General features: G+C 49.7%; 1 protein-coding gene across 2 annotated transcripts in view; it reads left to right on the top strand.

The window, feature by feature from the left end:
* The window catches only part of ppm1ba (protein phosphatase, Mg2+/Mn2+ dependent, 1Ba), a 39,622-nt gene extending 22,084 nt beyond the window's left edge, over positions 1–17,538 (top strand). Inside the window, exons 2-6 of one of the 2 annotated variants that reach the window (XM_035400233.1) lie at positions 2,454–3,304; positions 6,315–6,432; positions 7,759–7,870; positions 8,902–8,959; positions 15,084–17,538. In XM_035400233.1, the coding sequence (XP_035256124.1) occupies positions 2,471–3,304; positions 6,315–6,432; positions 7,759–7,870; positions 8,902–8,959; positions 15,084–15,113 (1,152 nt within the window). In that variant the 5' untranslated portion in view covers positions 2,454–2,470 and the 3' untranslated portion in view covers positions 15,114–17,538. Of the gene's footprint in view, positions 1–2,453; positions 3,305–6,314; positions 6,433–7,758; positions 7,871–8,901; positions 8,960–12,275; positions 14,271–15,083 lie in introns of those variants that run through there. The other variant, XM_035400232.1, reaches the window with a different exon arrangement.
* Positions 17,539–18,440: the final 902 nt, after the last annotated feature.

Genomic DNA, 18,440 nt, shown 5'->3' with positions numbered 1-18,440 from the left:
TCCCTTAATTTTGAATGATGTTTATAATGCTGTCTGCAGTTGATTTCTTCTCTGTCCTCATGTGATTGGTTCTCTCTGTGCAGGTGCTGCTTGCATTGCTTGTGTGCGTTTCTCTGCAGATCTGAAAGCTGCTTTATTTACTGGCTTGAATGAGGAAGCACCGACTCGTTAAACTGTTTTTGGCTGTGATGTCTCGGGCCGGCATGGGGGTTAGCAGGGTGGCCCTCTGCCGCTGCGCGACAGGCGGGCTGCAGTGTCCACTCGAGCCCCAGGCTTCAGTCAGGCCTGCTAGGCCCTCCGTATTGACTAAAGCTGAGAGAAAGCAGACATGAGCAGCCCTGGTTCCCTCACCTCTCTCAGTGCTCTTCATTAAGAGCCTCTACACCATGAGACCGGTTTGCATAGTAGACCCCCCCCCCCAACCCTCTGGCCTGGCTAACTGGTCCCCGCAGAGGAGCCTGCGCTGTTCAGAGACGGTCCCGGCTGGCAGATGGGCGAGGAGCTTAATTTGCGCGATGCGGTGCGAGCTGTGAGCGCATCTGTCTCCTCTCATCGACCGCTTCCTCGTTAGCGAACGAGCGCGAGAGGCTGAGCCTCGCTCAGGAGCCCCAGCGCCGCACGCGCGCGCGAGCGGGCGAGCGGGCGGGAAAAGGGGGTTCACTCACAGTCTAAGAGTTGAAGAGTTGAAACTGCGTTTTGAAGTTCTCCGCATTGAAGCGGTTTGACGTTGTCTGCGAGCTGCTCTCTCCGACTCCCGGGGTAATTTCCGGAGAATACATTTTGGGGATGTTTCTCTCCTAGATTTCGTTGGATGCTGGGACTTGCGTGCTTTCTGTACCGTCGTGTTGCGGTCGGCGAGGTCGGGGAGCGACAGCGGTGCCAGGAAGCCTGAAGCGGCCCGCTCGCGTGCCAGCCCCCTCGCTCGCTCGCTCGCTGGACCGCAGACGTGGCCCACGCTTTCCGTAGCCACAGAGCAGGACTATTAACCTCCCGCATCGAAGGCGATCCACGCACAGATAAAAACCTTCTATTTTTATCCCGCAGGTTTTTCCGAGCCAGGGGCTGATGAGGGTAACTCAGCCAAATTTTCCACACTGCCAGCTTTTCTGCTTCACGGCCTTGCCCCCCACCCCGCCGCCCGCCCCCCTGACCCCATTTTGCGGTCGGTGAGCGGTCCTCTTTAGCAGGCCAGAATGGCTGCCCGGTCCTCTCGCATCCGGAACTTTCCGTGGATGCCCAGGCTGTGACTCGCGGCTGCCCCAGCTGGGCCGGCTCTGCTGGGGTCGTGTTTGTTATGCCTCGCTGTGGAGGCTTGTGTTAAGCTGCTGTAAACTGTGTGTTTGGGGCTGCTGTAAACTGTGTGTTTGGGGCTGCTGTAAACTGCGTGTTTGGGGTTGCTGTAAACTGTGTGTTTGGGGCTGCTGTAAACTGTGTGTTTGGGGCTGCTGTAAACTGCGTGTTTGGGGCTGCTGTAAACTGTGTGTTTGGGGCTGCTGTAAACTGTGCGTTTGGGGCTGCTGTAAACTGTGTGTTTGGGGCTGCTGTAAACTGTGTGTTTGGGGCTGCTGTAAACTGTGTGTTTGGGGCTGCTGTAAACTGTGTGTTTGGGGCTGCTGTAAGCTGTGTGTTTGGGGCTGCTGTAAACTGCGTGTTTGGGGCTGCTGTAAACCGCGTGTTTGGGGCTGCTGTAAACTGTGTGTTTGGGGCTGCTGTAAACTGCGTGTTTGGGGCTGCTGTAAACCGCGTGTTTGGGGCTGCTGTAAACTGTGTGTTTGGGGCTGCTGTAAACTGTGTGTTTGGGGCTGCTGTAAACTGCGTGTTTGGGGCTGCTGTAAACTGTGTGTTTGGGGCTGCTGTAAACTGTGTGTTTGGGGCTGCTGTAAACTGCGTGTTTGGGGCTGCTGTTTGGGGTGACTCACCGCCCCCCTCGTAACAGGATGGGACTGGCGTGGCGGCTCCCGCAGGCGGGTCTGTGACCTCGCTATCGCTCTCATCGCCTGTAATTAGGCACTGAGTAATTACTTTTTTAATTGTACTTGGGGAGCTAGGGAGCGGGGTGCAGGGGTGACTCCCTGCGCTTCAGGGAGTAGCAGGGCGGACACGGGTTGTCAGGAGATGTCAGATCAGACGGGGGGCACGTGGGGGATCTCTTTAAGCTCTCATCTCTGTTAGTGCTGCACTCTTCCTTCAGGCTGTTTTTCCATCCCTCTCTCTCTCCATCTTTTATTCTTTCACTTCACGGTTACCATGAGTAGACCTCAACTTTTGTCTTTCTCTGTGGGAGTCGGAATGCACTTTAAAAACGGAGAAACTCCCTTCTGAAAATGTGTGACAAATGACCCATCTAACTCGACAGAGCTTGAGCAAATCTTCCCCACAACAATGGGCAACAGTCGAAATGGGTCGTTTCTGGTCATCCCTTAACTCTCTCTCTCCCCCTCCGTCCCTCCCAGGTGGAGCCAGGTGAGTCATGGGAGCGTTCCTGGACAAGCCGAAGACGGAGAAGCACAACGCCCACGGCGAGGGCAACGGGCTGCGCTTCGGGCTGAGCAGCATGCAGGGCTGGCGGGTGGAGATGGAGGACGCGCACACGGCCGTGCTGGGCCTGCCGCAGGGCCTGGACGACTGGTCCTTCTTCGCCGTGTACGACGGGCACGCCGGCTCCCGCGTGGCCAACTACTGCTCCAAGCACCTGCTGGAGCACATCACGGCCAGCGAGGACTTCCGGGGCGGCGGCAAGCCCGAGCCCACGGTGGAGGGCGTGAAGAGCGGCGTCCGCGCCGGCTTCCTGAAGATCGACGAGTACATGCGCAGCTTCTCGGACCTGCGCAACGGCATGGACCGCAGCGGCTCCACGGCGGTGGCCGTGCTGCTGTCGCCCGAGCACCTGTACTTCATCAACTGCGGCGACTCGCGCGCCGTCCTGTACCGCAGCGCGCACGTCTGCTTCTCCACGCTGGACCACAAGCCCTGCAACCCGCGCGAGAAGGAGCGCATCCAGAACGCCGGCGGCAGCGTCATGATCCAGCGCGTCAACGGCTCGCTGGCCGTCTCCCGCGCCCTCGGCGACTACGACTACAAGTGCGTGGACGGCAAGGGCCCCACGGAGCAGCTGGTGTCCCCCGAGCCCGAGGTGTTCGAGATCCTGCGCGCCGACGAGGACGAGTTCCTGGTTCTGGCCTGCGACGGCATCTGGGACGTCATGAGCAACGAGGAGCTCTGCGAGTTCGTCCGCTCCCGGCTGGAGGTGTCGGGCGACCTGGAGAAGGTGTGCAACGAGGTGGTGGACACCTGCCTGCACAAGGTACAGAGCGCTGGGCTGGGGTTCAAATGTGGGCTGTCAGGAAGTGTTCGGGGATCAGGGTTTAGGTTTGGGTAGGGAACATGGGTGACAGGGATTCAGGTTTGGGTAGGGAACATGGGTGACAGGGATTTGGGTTTGGGTAGGGAACATGACTCTTAGGGATTTGGGTTTGGGTAGGGAACATGCCTCACTGGGATTTGGGTTTGGGTAGAGAACATAGCTCACTGGGATTTGGGTTTGGGTAGGGAACATGCCTCACTGGGATTTGGGTTTGGGTAGAGAACATAGCTCACTGGGATTTGGGTTTGGGTAGGGAACATGCCTCACTGGGATTTGGGTTTGGGTAGAGAACATAGCTCACTGGGATTTGGGTTTGGGTAGGGAACATGCCTCACTGGGATTTGGGTTTGGGTAGAGAACATAGCTCACTGGGATTTGGGTTTGGGTAGAGAACATAGCTCACTGGGATTTGGGTTTAGGTAGAGAACATAGCTCACTGGGATTTGGGTTTGGGTAGGGAACATGCCTCACTGGGATTTGGGTTTGGGTAGAGAACATAGCTCACTGGGATTTGGGTTTGGGTAGGGAACATGCCTCACAGGGACTCAGGTTAACATTGCTGGGGAATACCCTTACTTCACTGGAGGTTGCTCATTTTCAGCAGCAGTAGTCAAGAGTATGACTAACTATTTTGGCTTGGTGAGATGGTTTTAGAGGAGGCTGTGATTGTGGTTTACCTCCCTATATCTCTCCTCCCTTCTTTACTGCCCCGTGTTATACTGCTAATGTTGAGGAACGTAGGGAAGTTAGGCGTGTTTAAATAAAGCAAGGCTGTTTAGTTAAGAGTCGACTTTAATAGCAACATTACCTGGCGCTGTCTGTGTCGTGCATCCGTTACATCACATTACTTGCAAATACCACACCCAGTCATGGCCAGGGCAGGCCACTGGCCGTCGTGCCACGGATTTCTCTTTAAGGTGGTCGTATTTCTTAGACTGGCCTGACCTCATTGATGGAAGAAGCATTATTGGATATTGCATTATACTGGGCATGAATCACTGTAAATGTAGGCCTCTCCTTACATTAAGCTTTATGATGGTAATGTATCATGTGCATGATGATATGTATCTGTATGCATTATGGTGCATTAAGATACCTTACATATTGACTCAAATTACATAAATAAATAAAAGGAGAGCAAAACCTTGTGTTTAAAAAAAAATGCACACTCCAATATTTGTCCAATTACAAAGCACACAGTTGTTAAAGCATTTTTGAAATGTAAGGTGCTTTGTTCTTTACCAACTGAGCACAGTTTCGCAACTGTGTTGTATAGCTGACGGTCATCCGGGCCTAACATTTCTGTATCTACCCATGTAGGGACGCTACGCTCAAGTGATTAGCAACTGAAGGGTTATCACAGTCACGGAACTTCAGGAGCCTAACATTGGCATCAAACCGTCAGATGGGTTTGGGTAGACAGGCTGCCCTGAATTGCCTCAGCATAGATTCAGCTGTATAAACGTGTGATGTGTAAAGCATGTTTAGCTAAGCTACGTAAGACGTCTGCTCAAATAAGACGCTGCTGCTTCCATTGGTTGGCTGCGTTTGCACAGCGATGGATATGGAGCTTGAAGGCTTGTGTCCTGAGAAAGCTCACAGACAGAGATTAAAGTATCCTGAGTTTCGGGTCTTGCACTGGGGAGACACAGCTGCCATCCTGCAGGTCCGGTGGGCATGCTGGTGTTTGCTGTGTTTCGGAACCAAAACACTTATTTTAAGACTGATTGTATGAAGAGTTAATGCACTCTGTGTGTCTCCATGTTCTAAACTGGCTAATGATTGACAGGAAAACCCCAAAAACCTGCAGGTGCTGTGGCCTTCCGGGCTGCGGTTGTCTCTGAGGACACACACACACACACACACACACACACACACTGCCTTACACACTGCGTGTGTGACATCAGGAGGCCTCTCCTCTGCACTTAAAAGCCCCGTCCAAAAAACGGAAACGATGAGCTAATTGTAGGCACGTACATCTGAGTCTGTTGTGACTGCTAATGATACAGAACGTCTCACAGGCACACAGAAATACCTGTGAGAACATGTGTTCTGTGTTATGATTACAGTTTAGGCTACATGCTAATTGGCTGGACTTGGGCTGAAGACTAGCAGTGTCATCATCCCCTGGATGCCCTCAGGGCGAAAGGGGGAGGGAGTTTACTCGGACATTAAGCAGATTGAGCCAATTGAACTCCCATACCCTCTCATTGGCCAATGGCTGACCTTTTGGTTGGCGCTGACAGACAGTATTGGCTGCACGCGAGAGACGCGAAAGTAATGTCAACAAAATGAATTCTCGTGGCTCTGGCCAACCTTGTAAAGCAATCATTACTAGCTCAATGCAACATGTTGAACTATCAGAAGAGAGCAAGTCTGCTTCCCCTCTTATTTGTGTCTATGTGTGCCGATATGTGTTGAATTGTGAGTGCGCAGTAGCCAATGGTGCGTCTTTGGAACGCAGGACATGTCACAATCTGCATTTTACACCAATTCACTTGTGTTCCGATGAAAATAACTTTTTTTTTCCATAATCTGCTCTCTTTCCCACGCTCTTTGTGGTTCTCTTGCTCTCTCCCACCTTTTCCCGTCTTCTGCCTCTACTCCTGTGATCTCCCTTTGTCTCCATTTCTTCCTCTCCATCTCTCATTCTCTCTCTCTCTCTGTTTCCTGTGCTGTGTCTATCAGTGGAAAGTGGAGTCTTGTTTTAAGTGTTCAGCGTGCGATGAACCCAAAATGAACAGGAGCAGCAGAGCTGCAGTGTGGAGGGCAGTGGGCTTGTGCTGGACGCACTGCGGCTGGGCGGGGAGGAGGTGGGGGGGCGGGTCATTTCAGCACGGAGTGATCTGCTGAGCTGGGGCTCAGCCTGGAGTGCTTATGTGTGTGTGTGTGTGTGCGCCTATGCATGTGTGTGTGTCCCGTGTGACACTTGTCCCTTTCTCGATTCCAGGGAAGTCGTGACAACATGAGCGTTGTGCTGGTGTGTTTACCTAACGCACCGAAGGTGTCGGAAGAGGCGGTGAAGAAAGACTTGGAGCTGGATAAGTACTTGGAGTCTAGAGTGGAGGGTAAGAAACACACACACACACACACACGCCCTACACTGATAGACACACACACATGCGCACACACACACTCCTGCACTGTCCTTGTCCTTGAGAACATTGGTCTCCTGCCTCATCCTCCCTCCTGTTCTGCGGGCCTAGCTTTCCCTGAGTCCTCCCCTGGCCGCTCTGCTGAGAACCCCAGCAGCGTCTCCCCCTCCCCCCCCCCTCACGCTTTCTCCCCTCCTTCAGCTTTCTGTTTCTTTTCCTTCCCTGTCTTTGGCCCTCTGAGGAGTTCTGGTGAGTGGGTGTGAGTGTACTGAAGCCCTGGGGGTTATGTAAACCCTCCCCCTCTGGAGGAGGGTCTGGGACGCCAGCGTTCGTGCAGTGCTGGGGCAGCGTGGGGCTGGACGGGGAGGATGCCAGGAGCCGCCGCTGCCGCCGGCGCTCGGAGGGAAGAATGTGCTGGCTGAACATCGGGCTGGCGCCGGGCCCTCAGCCCCACCGGTCTGGAGCTCAGGGCCCTCCTTCAGCTCGCTCACTGCTCTCATCGGCACACAGACCTGAGCCTGGCGTCTGCGCAGACCTGGGCCTGGAGTCTGCGCAGACCTGGGACTTGTGTCTGTCTGCGCAGACCTGAGCCTGATGTCTGCGCAGACCAGGGCTGGTGAGATATCACAGTGTTTCTGTAACAGGGCTGGAGAGATATCAGTGCTTCTGTGACAGGGCTGGTGAGATATCACAGTGCTTCTGTAACAGGGCTGGAGAGATATCAGTGCTTCTGTGACAGGGCTGGTGAGATATCACAGTGCTTCTGTAACAGGGCTGGTGAGATATCAGTGCTTCTGTAAAAGGGCTGGAGAGATATCAGTGCTTCTGTAACAGGGCTGGAGAGATATCAGTGCTTCTGTAACAGGGCTGGTGAGATATCAGTGCTTCTGTAACAGGGCTGGAGAGATATCTGTGCTTCTGTAACAGGGCTGGAGAGATATCAGTGCTTCTGTAACAGGGCTGGAGAGATACCACAGTGTTTTTGAGCTGTGGGGTCACAAGCTGTCCCCAGCAGGTCTAGTGGTACTGCTGTCCATCTCTGTCAGCAGGTCCATCCTGTTAAACTCCCATATTCCTGACTCCGCCCACATCCTTGACTCTGCCAGTCTTCAATTGTGTTCTATAACTGACTCTGTCTCTCTCTAACACGCATGCACGCACACACACACACACAGACACACACAATTTCTCAACCGTTTTAGCTGTGCTTGCAGTGTCTGTTGCTTAAATGCTTTTCCCTCTTGCTCTTTTCCTTTAATCACCTGTGTGTCTGTCTCTCTGTGCTTTCCCACCTAACAGAAATCATCCAGAAGTCTGGAGAAGATGGTGTCCCTGACCTGGTCCATGTAATGCGCAACCTTTCCACAGAGAGCATACCCAACCTGCCACCAGGGGGCGGCCTTGCCAGCAAGTACGAAAGCCCCCTACCGTCCTTTCCCCCTCCTATGACAAACAGGAAACACTCGCTCACATGCGCGCGCATACACACACACATACGCACAAACACACACTTCCATAGACGAGTCATTCGCTCCCATCATAGTTCACCATTCAACCTGGAACTCATTCTCTAAATTAACTTTAGCCTATACTGATTTTGTACCACAATAGGCGCATGTGATGTTTCTCCATTTTATGTAGCGTAGGTGTGAAAGTGCTGTTTCCTCCGACTCATGTCCTGTGACTCATGTTTGTTGCGTGTTCGCAAACCCGCTACATGCATTGTTATATTTGGCTCCAGTTTGCCGAATTATCTTCAGGATTTTGTTGAATGAGCATGTGTAAGAGGTCAGCGATTGGAGGGCATGATTTGCTTGGTGGTGGACACTGAGTGAGCCTTGAGTTGAATCATGGATTTTAGGTGGAAGGTGTGTTTGTAAGGAGCCACTGCCACCAATGGGTACATTTGAATATTGTGATTTACATTTTGTAACACGTATTAGAATCATTGGAGTGACCTCATTGATCTATTTAAATGTCTGCACACACTGTCATTGTTGATCCAATGGAAGCTGATGTAATATCGGTCATCTTTTTCTCTAGCTTAGAAGATTTACTGAGTAAACCATGAGTTGAGTAATTGGGCCGTGTTTGTAGGGGATCACTGAACTATGGTTCTTTACAGTACATTTCTTTGGCAGACGCTTTTATCCCAGGCACAGTGTAATAGAGGCAGTGTACAGCCAGCTCATAACATGATTACAATATTGTACTTTGATTATTGCATCACAAGAAACATACTGATGAATAGCGTTGATGTGGTGATGGTTTGTCTGTGTGATCTCACCTGGTGTCTGTTTGTTTGTGTGTGTATCTGTGCGCATGTGTATGTGTGCGTGTGTGCGTGCGTGTGTGTGTGCGTGTGTGTGTGCGCGTGTGTGCGTGCGTGTGTGCGTGCGTGTGTGTGTGCGCGTGTCTGTGCATGTGTGTGTTCTTCCTCAGGCACAGTGTAATCGAGGCGGTGTACAGCAGGCTCAATCCACACAGGGAAGAAGACGGGGTGAGTGTGGGTCTGGCCTCTGACTGCACCCCTTCTCTGTGTTCCTGTTTTAAATATTTACTCTGCCCCCATGTCCCGAAACGGAACGCCTCCCTCCCCCCTCCACTCCCGCGCACCACACCATGAGACACGCCCCCCCCCCCCCAAACCAAGGCCCGCTGAGCGTTACATCACAAACCCTGTACTTTGCCAGCGGGTAGCCCAAAGGATTCTGGGAAAGCCTCATGTCCTCTACATTCAGCCAAATCAGAGCCAAACCCAATCAAAACCAATCCAAGCTGTCCAATAACAATGACTCTCATCACGGCACGACTACTGCACCAGCCCAGGGGTGTCTCATGATGTCACCTCCTCCCGTAAGTGTATAGAAAATATAGAACAGGGCATTGTGGGACACGTGCACGCCCCTGCCCTGGAACCCTGTTGTATATTTGTATGATGTGCTGTGGAGCGAGGGATCGCCTGTGCATTGTGTCTGTGGAGGCGGACGGAGAGCTCTATTCCCGCCTGTGGAAGTCCATGCTCACCATGGATTTCGGTTCAGTGTTGCCCGTCATGCATGGACACCGTACAGTAAACGGGCTGTGTGGAGAGAGAGAGGGTGTCCAGGGCTCTCCGAATCTCTCTCGCTGGCAACATCCAAGAGCCCCTGAAGTTTGATGTAAACTCAGGCGTTCTGTGTGCGTGTGTGTGTGCGTGTACGTGCGCGTGCGTGCGAGCACGTTTGAATGTGTGTGTGCGAGCGTTTGAGCTCTTGGACTGTCCAGACGGCGTGTTGTGGCGGTCTCTCGGGTTGCTGTGCGTGAGCAGTGATTGGCTGGGGGGTGGGCGGCGGTGGCGGAGCTGGGCGGCGGAAAGCGCCGCGGTTCTTTCCTGCAGAAGGGCGGGCGTGTGCGGTGGCTGCAGGTCTTTTCCCACGCTGCATTGCTGCTGCTGTCGCTGCAGCTACAGAGGAAGAGGAGCAGAGGTAGATGTGTTAGTGGTGAAGATGCTAGTGTGTTACACACACACACAAAAACACAGAGATGTACACGGTGACAGTTGTGTGCACAGACATGCATGCATGTGCATGCGCACACTTGTGCACATGTACATATGCACATGGCAAGTGTCACTTGTGTACACAGGAATGCAGCATCTCTCTCTTACGCACTCACACCTACGCACAGTCATGCACACACACACACACACACACAGAGCATATTGCTAGCTCCTGCTCCCCCAGACCCCATAGGGTAGACCCAGCGTTATTCCAACATTGCGCAGAATATTGGCGGTGCGAGCAGACGGCTAGCCCCGCCCACTCAGATCAGGGGACAGACAGAGGCGGTGACAGACAGACAGACGCTGAGCAGCCCTGTAGCTCTGTGTAGCAGAGAGAGGCGAGGGGTCGAAGGGATACCAGCGCTGACGTGAACCTTTCTCCCCTCCCTGCCCACTGTCTAACCCTGTTCACCCTCTGGTCTATGCAGCCATCCTGTTTCATTTGGTAAGTTCTGTGTTCTTTCTTCCTAGTAACTCTGTATCAGTCTTCCTCAAGCTGAGGGTTGCCATGTTGGATATGTTGCTATGTTGGGGATAATGCCATTTTGGTTGCCAGGTTGGAGACGACCTAAGTGTGTGAGCTCTTGGTGATCTCTCCTGAAAGGAGGGATTTTCCTGTCTGCTTTCTGTCACTGCTCAGGGCTCTGCCACCGGGCGGGGCTGGTTTATCACTGAGCAGCGACAGAGTCTAAGCCTAGATACTCTCGACAAATACAAATGATAAAGTTTCCATTGCTCATAAATATTCAAAGAAGCCAACTTCCACCCTTCCGCACACAAAAGCACACACACTGGACGCAGTTTACACCCTCGCCACATTGGGATATGCACTCACGCACACCCGTGAGTCTGATAAATTTACCCTGTTTCGACTAAATATCTGATGTTGACCAATCAGTGTGTTGTATTTTGTGCCAGAATGCTAATTTGTCTCGTTAGAAACAATGAAGAAACTCAAGAGCTTGCTAATAACAGTATATTTTGGGAATTCGATGGAAGTGCACACTGGTTCAGTGCACTCATTGGCCACGGCGAATGAGGATTTGGCTCTCAGGGTTCTACTGTTACACAGCGTTAGATTCATCCCAAAGGCAACTGCCAGGAGAATCAAATGAAGGACCAGGAGAGGGGTGGAGGGGGTTTTCAGAGGTGTACCAGAGACAGGGATGATGGACTGAATTTAGGATGTTTTATCACTTGATTGGCAGTTGAGGAGGAGGGAGCAAGGCAGTGGGGTGGGGCTATTTGTGGTACTTTTTGGAGATGATGTGTTCTTGTCTGTGGATCTGTAAGATTCCTAACAGGAAAAAGAAAAAGTAAAATCAGGCAGACATGAGGAAACAGAGAGAAAGCGGAGAGAGGTGAAATGGCTGATGGGATGGCATATGAACAGGAGTTAGTGGTGGAAAGGTTCTGGCTGTTTTGGGATGAGGGGAATGTGTGGTGTGATGTGAGACTGGCACAGATGACTACAACTCCCAGGCACATCACACATGATTTACTGGACTATAACTCCCAGGCATATCTCCCACAAAGCCAGCTTTTCGTTTCGCAGGCATGTGCTAGTTGGGCATCGTGAAGAAAATCTGGTCCAGGCCTGGTCTGACTGCTCTGAAGTAGTGTCGCCCCTCCCTCCCTCCCTCCCTCTTTTGCTTGGAAATTTCACTGATCCGAAGTGATGGCTGATTGACTGGGTGACCATGTGACTTTGGCCTGTCCATGTTACAGTATATAGATCAGATGAAGGAAGGGAAGAAGGATGTAGCTAGTTTTAGGATTGGACCTCGATGTGGGTTTATCGGGTGATTCGCTTGTTAATGTAGGGGATTTTTTCAGCATCTGTTCTTTCTCCGTGTGTAGATTTTTTCAGTTAAGTTCCTGAGTACACCTAATTGATCCGAGTTGTTGCAGGGAATGGGGGGAATCTCGGGGGCTTTGGTGCGTCTCACTGCCCCCTCACCCGGGCAGAGGGTGCCCCCTGGCGAGGATGGGACTTCACAAGGCAGGCAGTCGGGTGCAGGGCCGTTTGCACCCTGCTGTGGCTCCGCCCTCCTCAGTCCTACACAATGTGCACAGCCTCCTGGTGCCCCATCCCCAAATGACAGCCTCTCCCAGACGCTCCCATCCCGAGGTCTTCGAGACGCTGCTTCATTCAGCCTCCTCCCTGCCCCCCCCCCCCCCCCCCCCGCTCTGCACCCCCCTCCCCCCACCGTAGCTCTGTAAGCCCTGTGTTTTACCTGGTCTGTCCACTGACATTGGGGTCTTGCATCAGGACGCAGAGGGAGATGATGATGCCAGCACCACCACCCACCTGATGGAGGCGCTGCGCCAGTTCCGTGTCAATCACAGGGGCGAGTGCCGCCTCCTCCTGGAGGAGGCCCTGTCCACGTACCGGCTGCCCTGCGAGACGGGGTCCGAGCGGCCCGCCCCCGACAGCGACCCGCCCCCCTCGCCCCCGCCCTCGCCCGCCAGCGAGTCCGAGGAGCCCAAGGAGCGCCCCGAAGACACGGATCCCCGCCCCCCCACTGCATGACCTTTGACCTTCCACCCCCCTCCCCCCCTTCCTCCTCTCCCTCCAGCCCCGCCCATCTCCCTGGGATTCCAGTAACCTCCGCGGCCACAGGGCCTCCTTGTTACCTTCTCGTTCCAGTGCAGGCTTTTGTTTACGGTGTCCCTCCCGGTGGAGGAGTGGGGAGGTGCTGGGGAGAGGGGCGAGTCTTCACCCTGTCTGTCTGTCCAAAAAAAGTTCAAGTCTCAGTATTTGGCCAAAAGCTCTTGAGACCACAGCCAAAGGGAACAAATCCACCAGAAATAAGAGAGTCAGGGTTTATAGTTTAATGCTGTATTTACTCAGGGAAATTTCTGAAACGGTGACAAAACAGGGAGGAGTGACTGAAAGATGTTTTGAAAGTATTATTGTTATTTTTTTGTCCTTGCTCAAAAATAAGACCAGTGCAAATGACCCGAGCTAGCCCCATTCACAATAAAAATCTGTACTGAACCGGTAATAAGGATGAACTTGGCCTAAGTCCTGCGTTGACATAAATTTTACTCTGTAGATTACTTCTGCCATGTAGCTTTCCATCTATATACAACAGAAACGAAATTGTGTGACCAAATGCAGACAAACTCTGTTATTATCTTGGTTGCCTTGCAGACAAAATTGGGAACGTTAAGTTGGGTGTTAGATTTATGACTTGTGCGACATACAGTGTAAAAGCGAGTGTTAAAAATTCAAACGAAACCCAATATTAAAGGTATGGCGATGTTAAGCAATGGGATATTAACTGCGTTCATCTGTATCCAAGATGATGTAGCACAGCGTTACACTGTCTTAAAGAGTGTGTATTCTTGAGTGATATTAAACACTCCTTAGACAGCATATATTGAGGAAATAAGACTTAGAGATTAGAAATGCATGAGATGACCAGACAGGCACTCCGTGGCTGTCCATGTGACCACTTATTTGTCACTGCAGAAAACTCGCTTCCCATAATGCAATGCACGTACACAATGCATCCTGTGTACTGTCGTCTCCTGGCAAGTATTAGATATCGCGTACGTCCAGTGTGTGCTGCTGACGAGTTTAGGAGCGGGTGTGTGTGTGCGTGTGTGTACACGTGTGCATGTGTATGCGCCGGGTGTGTGGAGGTGTGGTGTTGCAGGTGTATTGAGGAACAGGTGTGTGGAGTTTGGCCTCTGTTAGGTTCATACACAGCACAGGTTGCAGTGTGCGCGCCTGTTTGTGAGTGCACGCGGTTCTGTGATTGGCTGATTGTTTACGCACATCGCTCTGGGTAATCCTGGAAGGATGTAGTCTCTGCCCAAATGTTTCTGCGCAGTGCGAGATCTCTTATGCTTGTGTGTTACTAAACTGATAAAACCCACTCAGTATGAATGTTGTTGCAGTGGTACCAGAGTCACTCTTGTGTCCGTGTGCGCATAATAAATGTTGACAGGACATTGCTGTAAGGCTGTATTGTACAAGGGAGTAAAGGCTGATGATAAATGCTTAGTGAGTATAGGTTTCCTAAAGTATGGCTGAATTTAGGAATAGATTGATATTTTGACTTGACAGAAATTGCGAAAGTTGTGTTTAATGCCTCAGATCTGAGTTCAGATCTGAGTTTCTGTCGACAGTTGTTCTGTTCCTTGTTTTTTTTCTTTTGCCAACTGCACCTTAACGGTTGTGAAGTGTTTCAGTTGTGTTTCGAGCTGCTGTGAAAATTCATTTTTTCTGAACGAATAAAACTCATCAAACAGTGAAGGTGTTGTCAGGTCTTCATTCTCATGTCTCTGTGTAAGTAACAAGGTGCTGCAGCTGCATTCGGTTGTGAAGTAGTACACTCCTGAGACTGAAGGGACCTTTTGGACCCTCATTACTCTTTAAACCTAGCTCCTGACTTTTAATTTGACTTCTGCCCCAGGTAAGGCAGGTGAAAGGTCAAAGGTCTACGGGATTCCCAGAAACATTTTCCATTTGTGTGAAAATTGTAGACAGTCCCTGTCCTGCTTGGTCTTTGCCTCCCTGCATGTGGTTCTGTTCACTGGACGGGCAGTGTTTCCTTTGGGCAGACTGCACACTCAGTGTTCACGGGTGTATGGTGTTTGCCTGGCTCCGCCCATTTCAGCCCGCCAGGTTTTGGGTGGCGTGGTGCTTCTCAGGAAGGCGTAGGTGTGGCAGAAGTTCTGTCGGGTTGGCTTGGTTGGACCGGGGATCTACGGGACATTTCAGCTACACCCCCAAACCTTCTAAAAACCTCCCCAAAAACTTCTATCATTCATACAGCTCAATTTCCTTTCCTCTGATCCAGTCACTTTTTATGAACTTGTTTCAATGTGTTTCATGGGTAATGTTTTAAATAGTTGATCATAAAGGAGCTGTTTCACTAAACGGTGATTGGCAGTAATGGCAATGATATCTCAAGCTCTTCCTCCTGCTGTTTGCAACTTGTCTAGAAAGGCAGACTGCCCCCGGTGGCCGTTGAGTGTAATTGCACATTGCTCCTCAGTTCTTCATTTCTCTCGTTCTTTTCTGGCTTCACTCATGTCACCCCCCTCCCTCCTCTCTCTTCTGCAGAATGGCGGCGACTTGGAGGATCCCTGGTAGCTCGAGAGCCCAAATGTATTTGTCCCGAACCAAGAATGTCCTGAAAACATTAACACAGAAGACAACTTTTTTCACATTTTTGTTTCCTTTTTCCATCCTCTGATACCAAGAGATCAATAGGACCATAAAATTGTTTTAAAAAACAATCGAAATGACACGACCCAAAGGATGGCAAATTTTTTAAAGGATCAGAAGAGGAACTGTAATGTTAGAAATGGTCTAAAAAATGAAACACTATATAATAGAGAAAGTATAATGAATTTTTACCTTTTTGTTGCGTTTTTGTGGGGGGTTTTTTTCTTTCCAAATTTGAGAAATGGACAGCCTGAGTGAGGAGCTGTGGCTGCATGCTGGCCTGTGCGGAATCCGGTGCGTTGCGGTGTTTGGCAGCTGCGGGTGGAAGGGGACACACACTGGTCAGCGGCAGCCTCACCCTCGCCCCAATCGGGACGGGAAGGACAGTGTGGGGGTGCCGCTTGGCGAGGGGAATTTGGGACACCACTCGACGCGCGATGCTAGCCTCTGCGTTTCTCACGCGGCTCACTGGACAAACGCACGTAAACGCGCGCGCACACAGTGTCTGGACACAAAGGCATTACTCATTTTGGAAGGTCTGAAGGTTGAGAGATTTTGCACCTTTTCCCAGTCCAACTCCCAAAGCCAGACTTGGAGGGAAGACGTTATAGCATCGAAACTGTTTCCTTCTTGCAGGTTTTTCTCTGTCCCTCACGCTTTTTTCCTGCTGTTTTCAGAGAAAATAGAATATATATGCAGATATATATTTTTAAGTTCCCATTTCGGTTATTTTCTTCCCGTTGTCAGTTGTGGCCTACTGTGCTTGCTGTAAGAAATATAAAAAATTTAAAAAGGAAAAAAAAAAAAAGTTGACTTTGTTGAAAAGTAAAGAGATACTGTAGAGGGTGTGCTGACAGTGGAGCGGGCTGTGGCATCTACATGCTTGTGCACAAACCAGCAGCCCACAGAGCCTTGGGCTTTCTGGCAAAGTGGGTCTGATGCAGAACCTCCGATTTCACCCATCCTTTCGTAACGTTTCCCCCCCCCCCCCCCCCCCCCCCCCCCCCTTAAGTATGTGCTCCGCTCTTTCTGCCTGCCCCCACGCAAAGTAGTATTTTTGCATCACTTGCCTTTTTATTTTTTTTCCTTTTACAAATATTGTAAAGTTGTGATTTTGTTTAACAGTGTTTTTTTTTTCTACATAATGAATTTATTTTTAAATGTTTTTGTTTTTTCTTTTCCCGATGCAGAGTATTGTGTGTGATGTGGTTGTTGCTTGATTTAATTTACAACACCCAAGAACACTCATTTGACAACAAGAACATTTTTCTTTTCTTAATATTTAAAACTGAAGGCAATTGATTACTGAAAAGAAATTTAAAAGAAAAGTGTTTTTCCTTTGTAATTCTTTAAGTGGATGGAGGAGTAGGCTGCAGTGGGGGGGTGAGGGGGTGGGGGGGGGGTTATGGGCAAGTCCATGGCAAAGCGCATGGTTTTCTGAGATTAGAGACAACATGGTACAGGTCTGGTTGCCATATGATTATTAGGTACTACTTGAATACTCTCTGTGTGGTTTCTATATTTTGCAGTAAAGATTTTTATGATTTTTTTTTCTGTGCATGTTGAGTTGAGGTTATGATGCTCAAGGGAAAGGGGGATATTTAACTTCATAGCAGATGCTGGGATTTTGGGGGGGAGAACAATGAATGTATTACACCTTTATACAAGTAGACATGTAGTGGAGGCCTTTCAAAGAGCTCTTTTTTGACCTATTGGTTGTTGACAATACTTGCCCTTGTGCGTAGTTTCAAAATGAGTGTCTATTTGGGCTTCATTGAATTATGTTTTAGTATTATTTTTATTTCATTTTGTTATTTTATTGTAGTTCCTTCCCCCTAATTGTACACTTCATCTGTAGCAGTTTGCTGGATTGCTTCCTGTGATAATAAATGATAAAATAATAATTTGATTACATATGAGAACATTAATGATTTAAAAATAATAATTTCGCGCTTTAGTGCCCGAGATCACTCGCTCTGATTTCTTTTGTTTTGTATATCTACAATTATTGATATATAGAATAATTATTGCAACAATATATTTTATTTATTCCTAGATTTTAGCTTTGAGAAGTGGTGTAAATGGAGAATGGGGTGAGATGTGTGCGGGTGTATCTTGGCGTGTACTGCCTCCCTTGGTGGGGGCTGTTTGGATCTGCAGGTTTTTGTGGGTGGGGGTGGGGGGGGAGGGCGTGTATAGGGGCCAGCCATGGGCCCTACTTGTCACCCTGTGTGTTCACCCTAACTCCCTGTACTGATAGTTCCCAGTATGATATTGTGATGTTTCATACCATACAGTGAACATAATCACCTTATCTTCAATAAAGGATTGCTCAAGATGGCTGACATAATTATGTTCTTATTCGATTTCTTTCGCCGGAGTTTTGGTCGTCCCGCCGCGCCACATTCTAGACTGTATGCTCGGTGGATATCCGTAATGGGCTGCGTTTTGGGTTCACGGGATTGCCCCTCCTTTTAACCTTATAATGTCACTATTTTATTTATTTTTTATAATTAAGAACCCACCCTGTCGTATTTCATTCTGATTTAGGCCTACTTGCCATAGGTAGGCTATTACTGGCTAACCAAAAAAGCTATTAGCATGATAGCATTGCAGTCAGCCAGGGTCATGCTTTACAGCACTGATGTATGTAAACAAAAATGTTTAAACAATCATGAAGTCAGTTCAGTGTTTATTTGCTCACTTTTAGCCAACAAACCTTAGCCTCATTAACGGTGTTCTGAGTAATCTGGCCTGTCTGTACAAGCATACTGGTAGCTTGTTTGTTTGTTTATTTTTTTATTTCAGTGTCTTACACCCCCATAGGGTTCCCAGCCCATATGAGCTTACAGGACACTACTTGTTATATACATGTGAGTCAAGTACATTTATATTTTACTATTACAGTTACATAAGCAGGATGAGAGTCTAGACACAGTAGACATCCAGATTTCACATAATACCTGGTGCATCATTGCACACCATAGGAAAACGAAACACAAATAAAACTATGATAATTCAAATATACAATACACTTTTGCTACGATCCCAGGCTTTATAAATAAATTGAGCAATATCAAAGACGGCCTTTCTGAAAAACCATTCAAGCCTGTGTTCATCATCTAGCAATTTTAATTGTAGCATGTTTTCAAACTGAAATATAACTTCACCAAACTAGCGGCTTGCTTCCAGCTGTAGAGCCGTTGCATGTTTATTTCAAACATCCATTTTTGATTTCATAAACAACAATAT

Source organism: Anguilla anguilla, chromosome 18 (genome assembly GCF_013347855.1).
Source record: "Anguilla anguilla isolate fAngAng1 chromosome 18, fAngAng1.pri, whole genome shotgun sequence".
NCBI lineage: Eukaryota > Metazoa > Chordata > Actinopteri > Anguilliformes > Anguillidae > Anguilla > Anguilla anguilla.
Note: the sequence above shows the minus strand (reverse complement) of the source record. Positions and strands in the feature narration are given on the sequence as shown.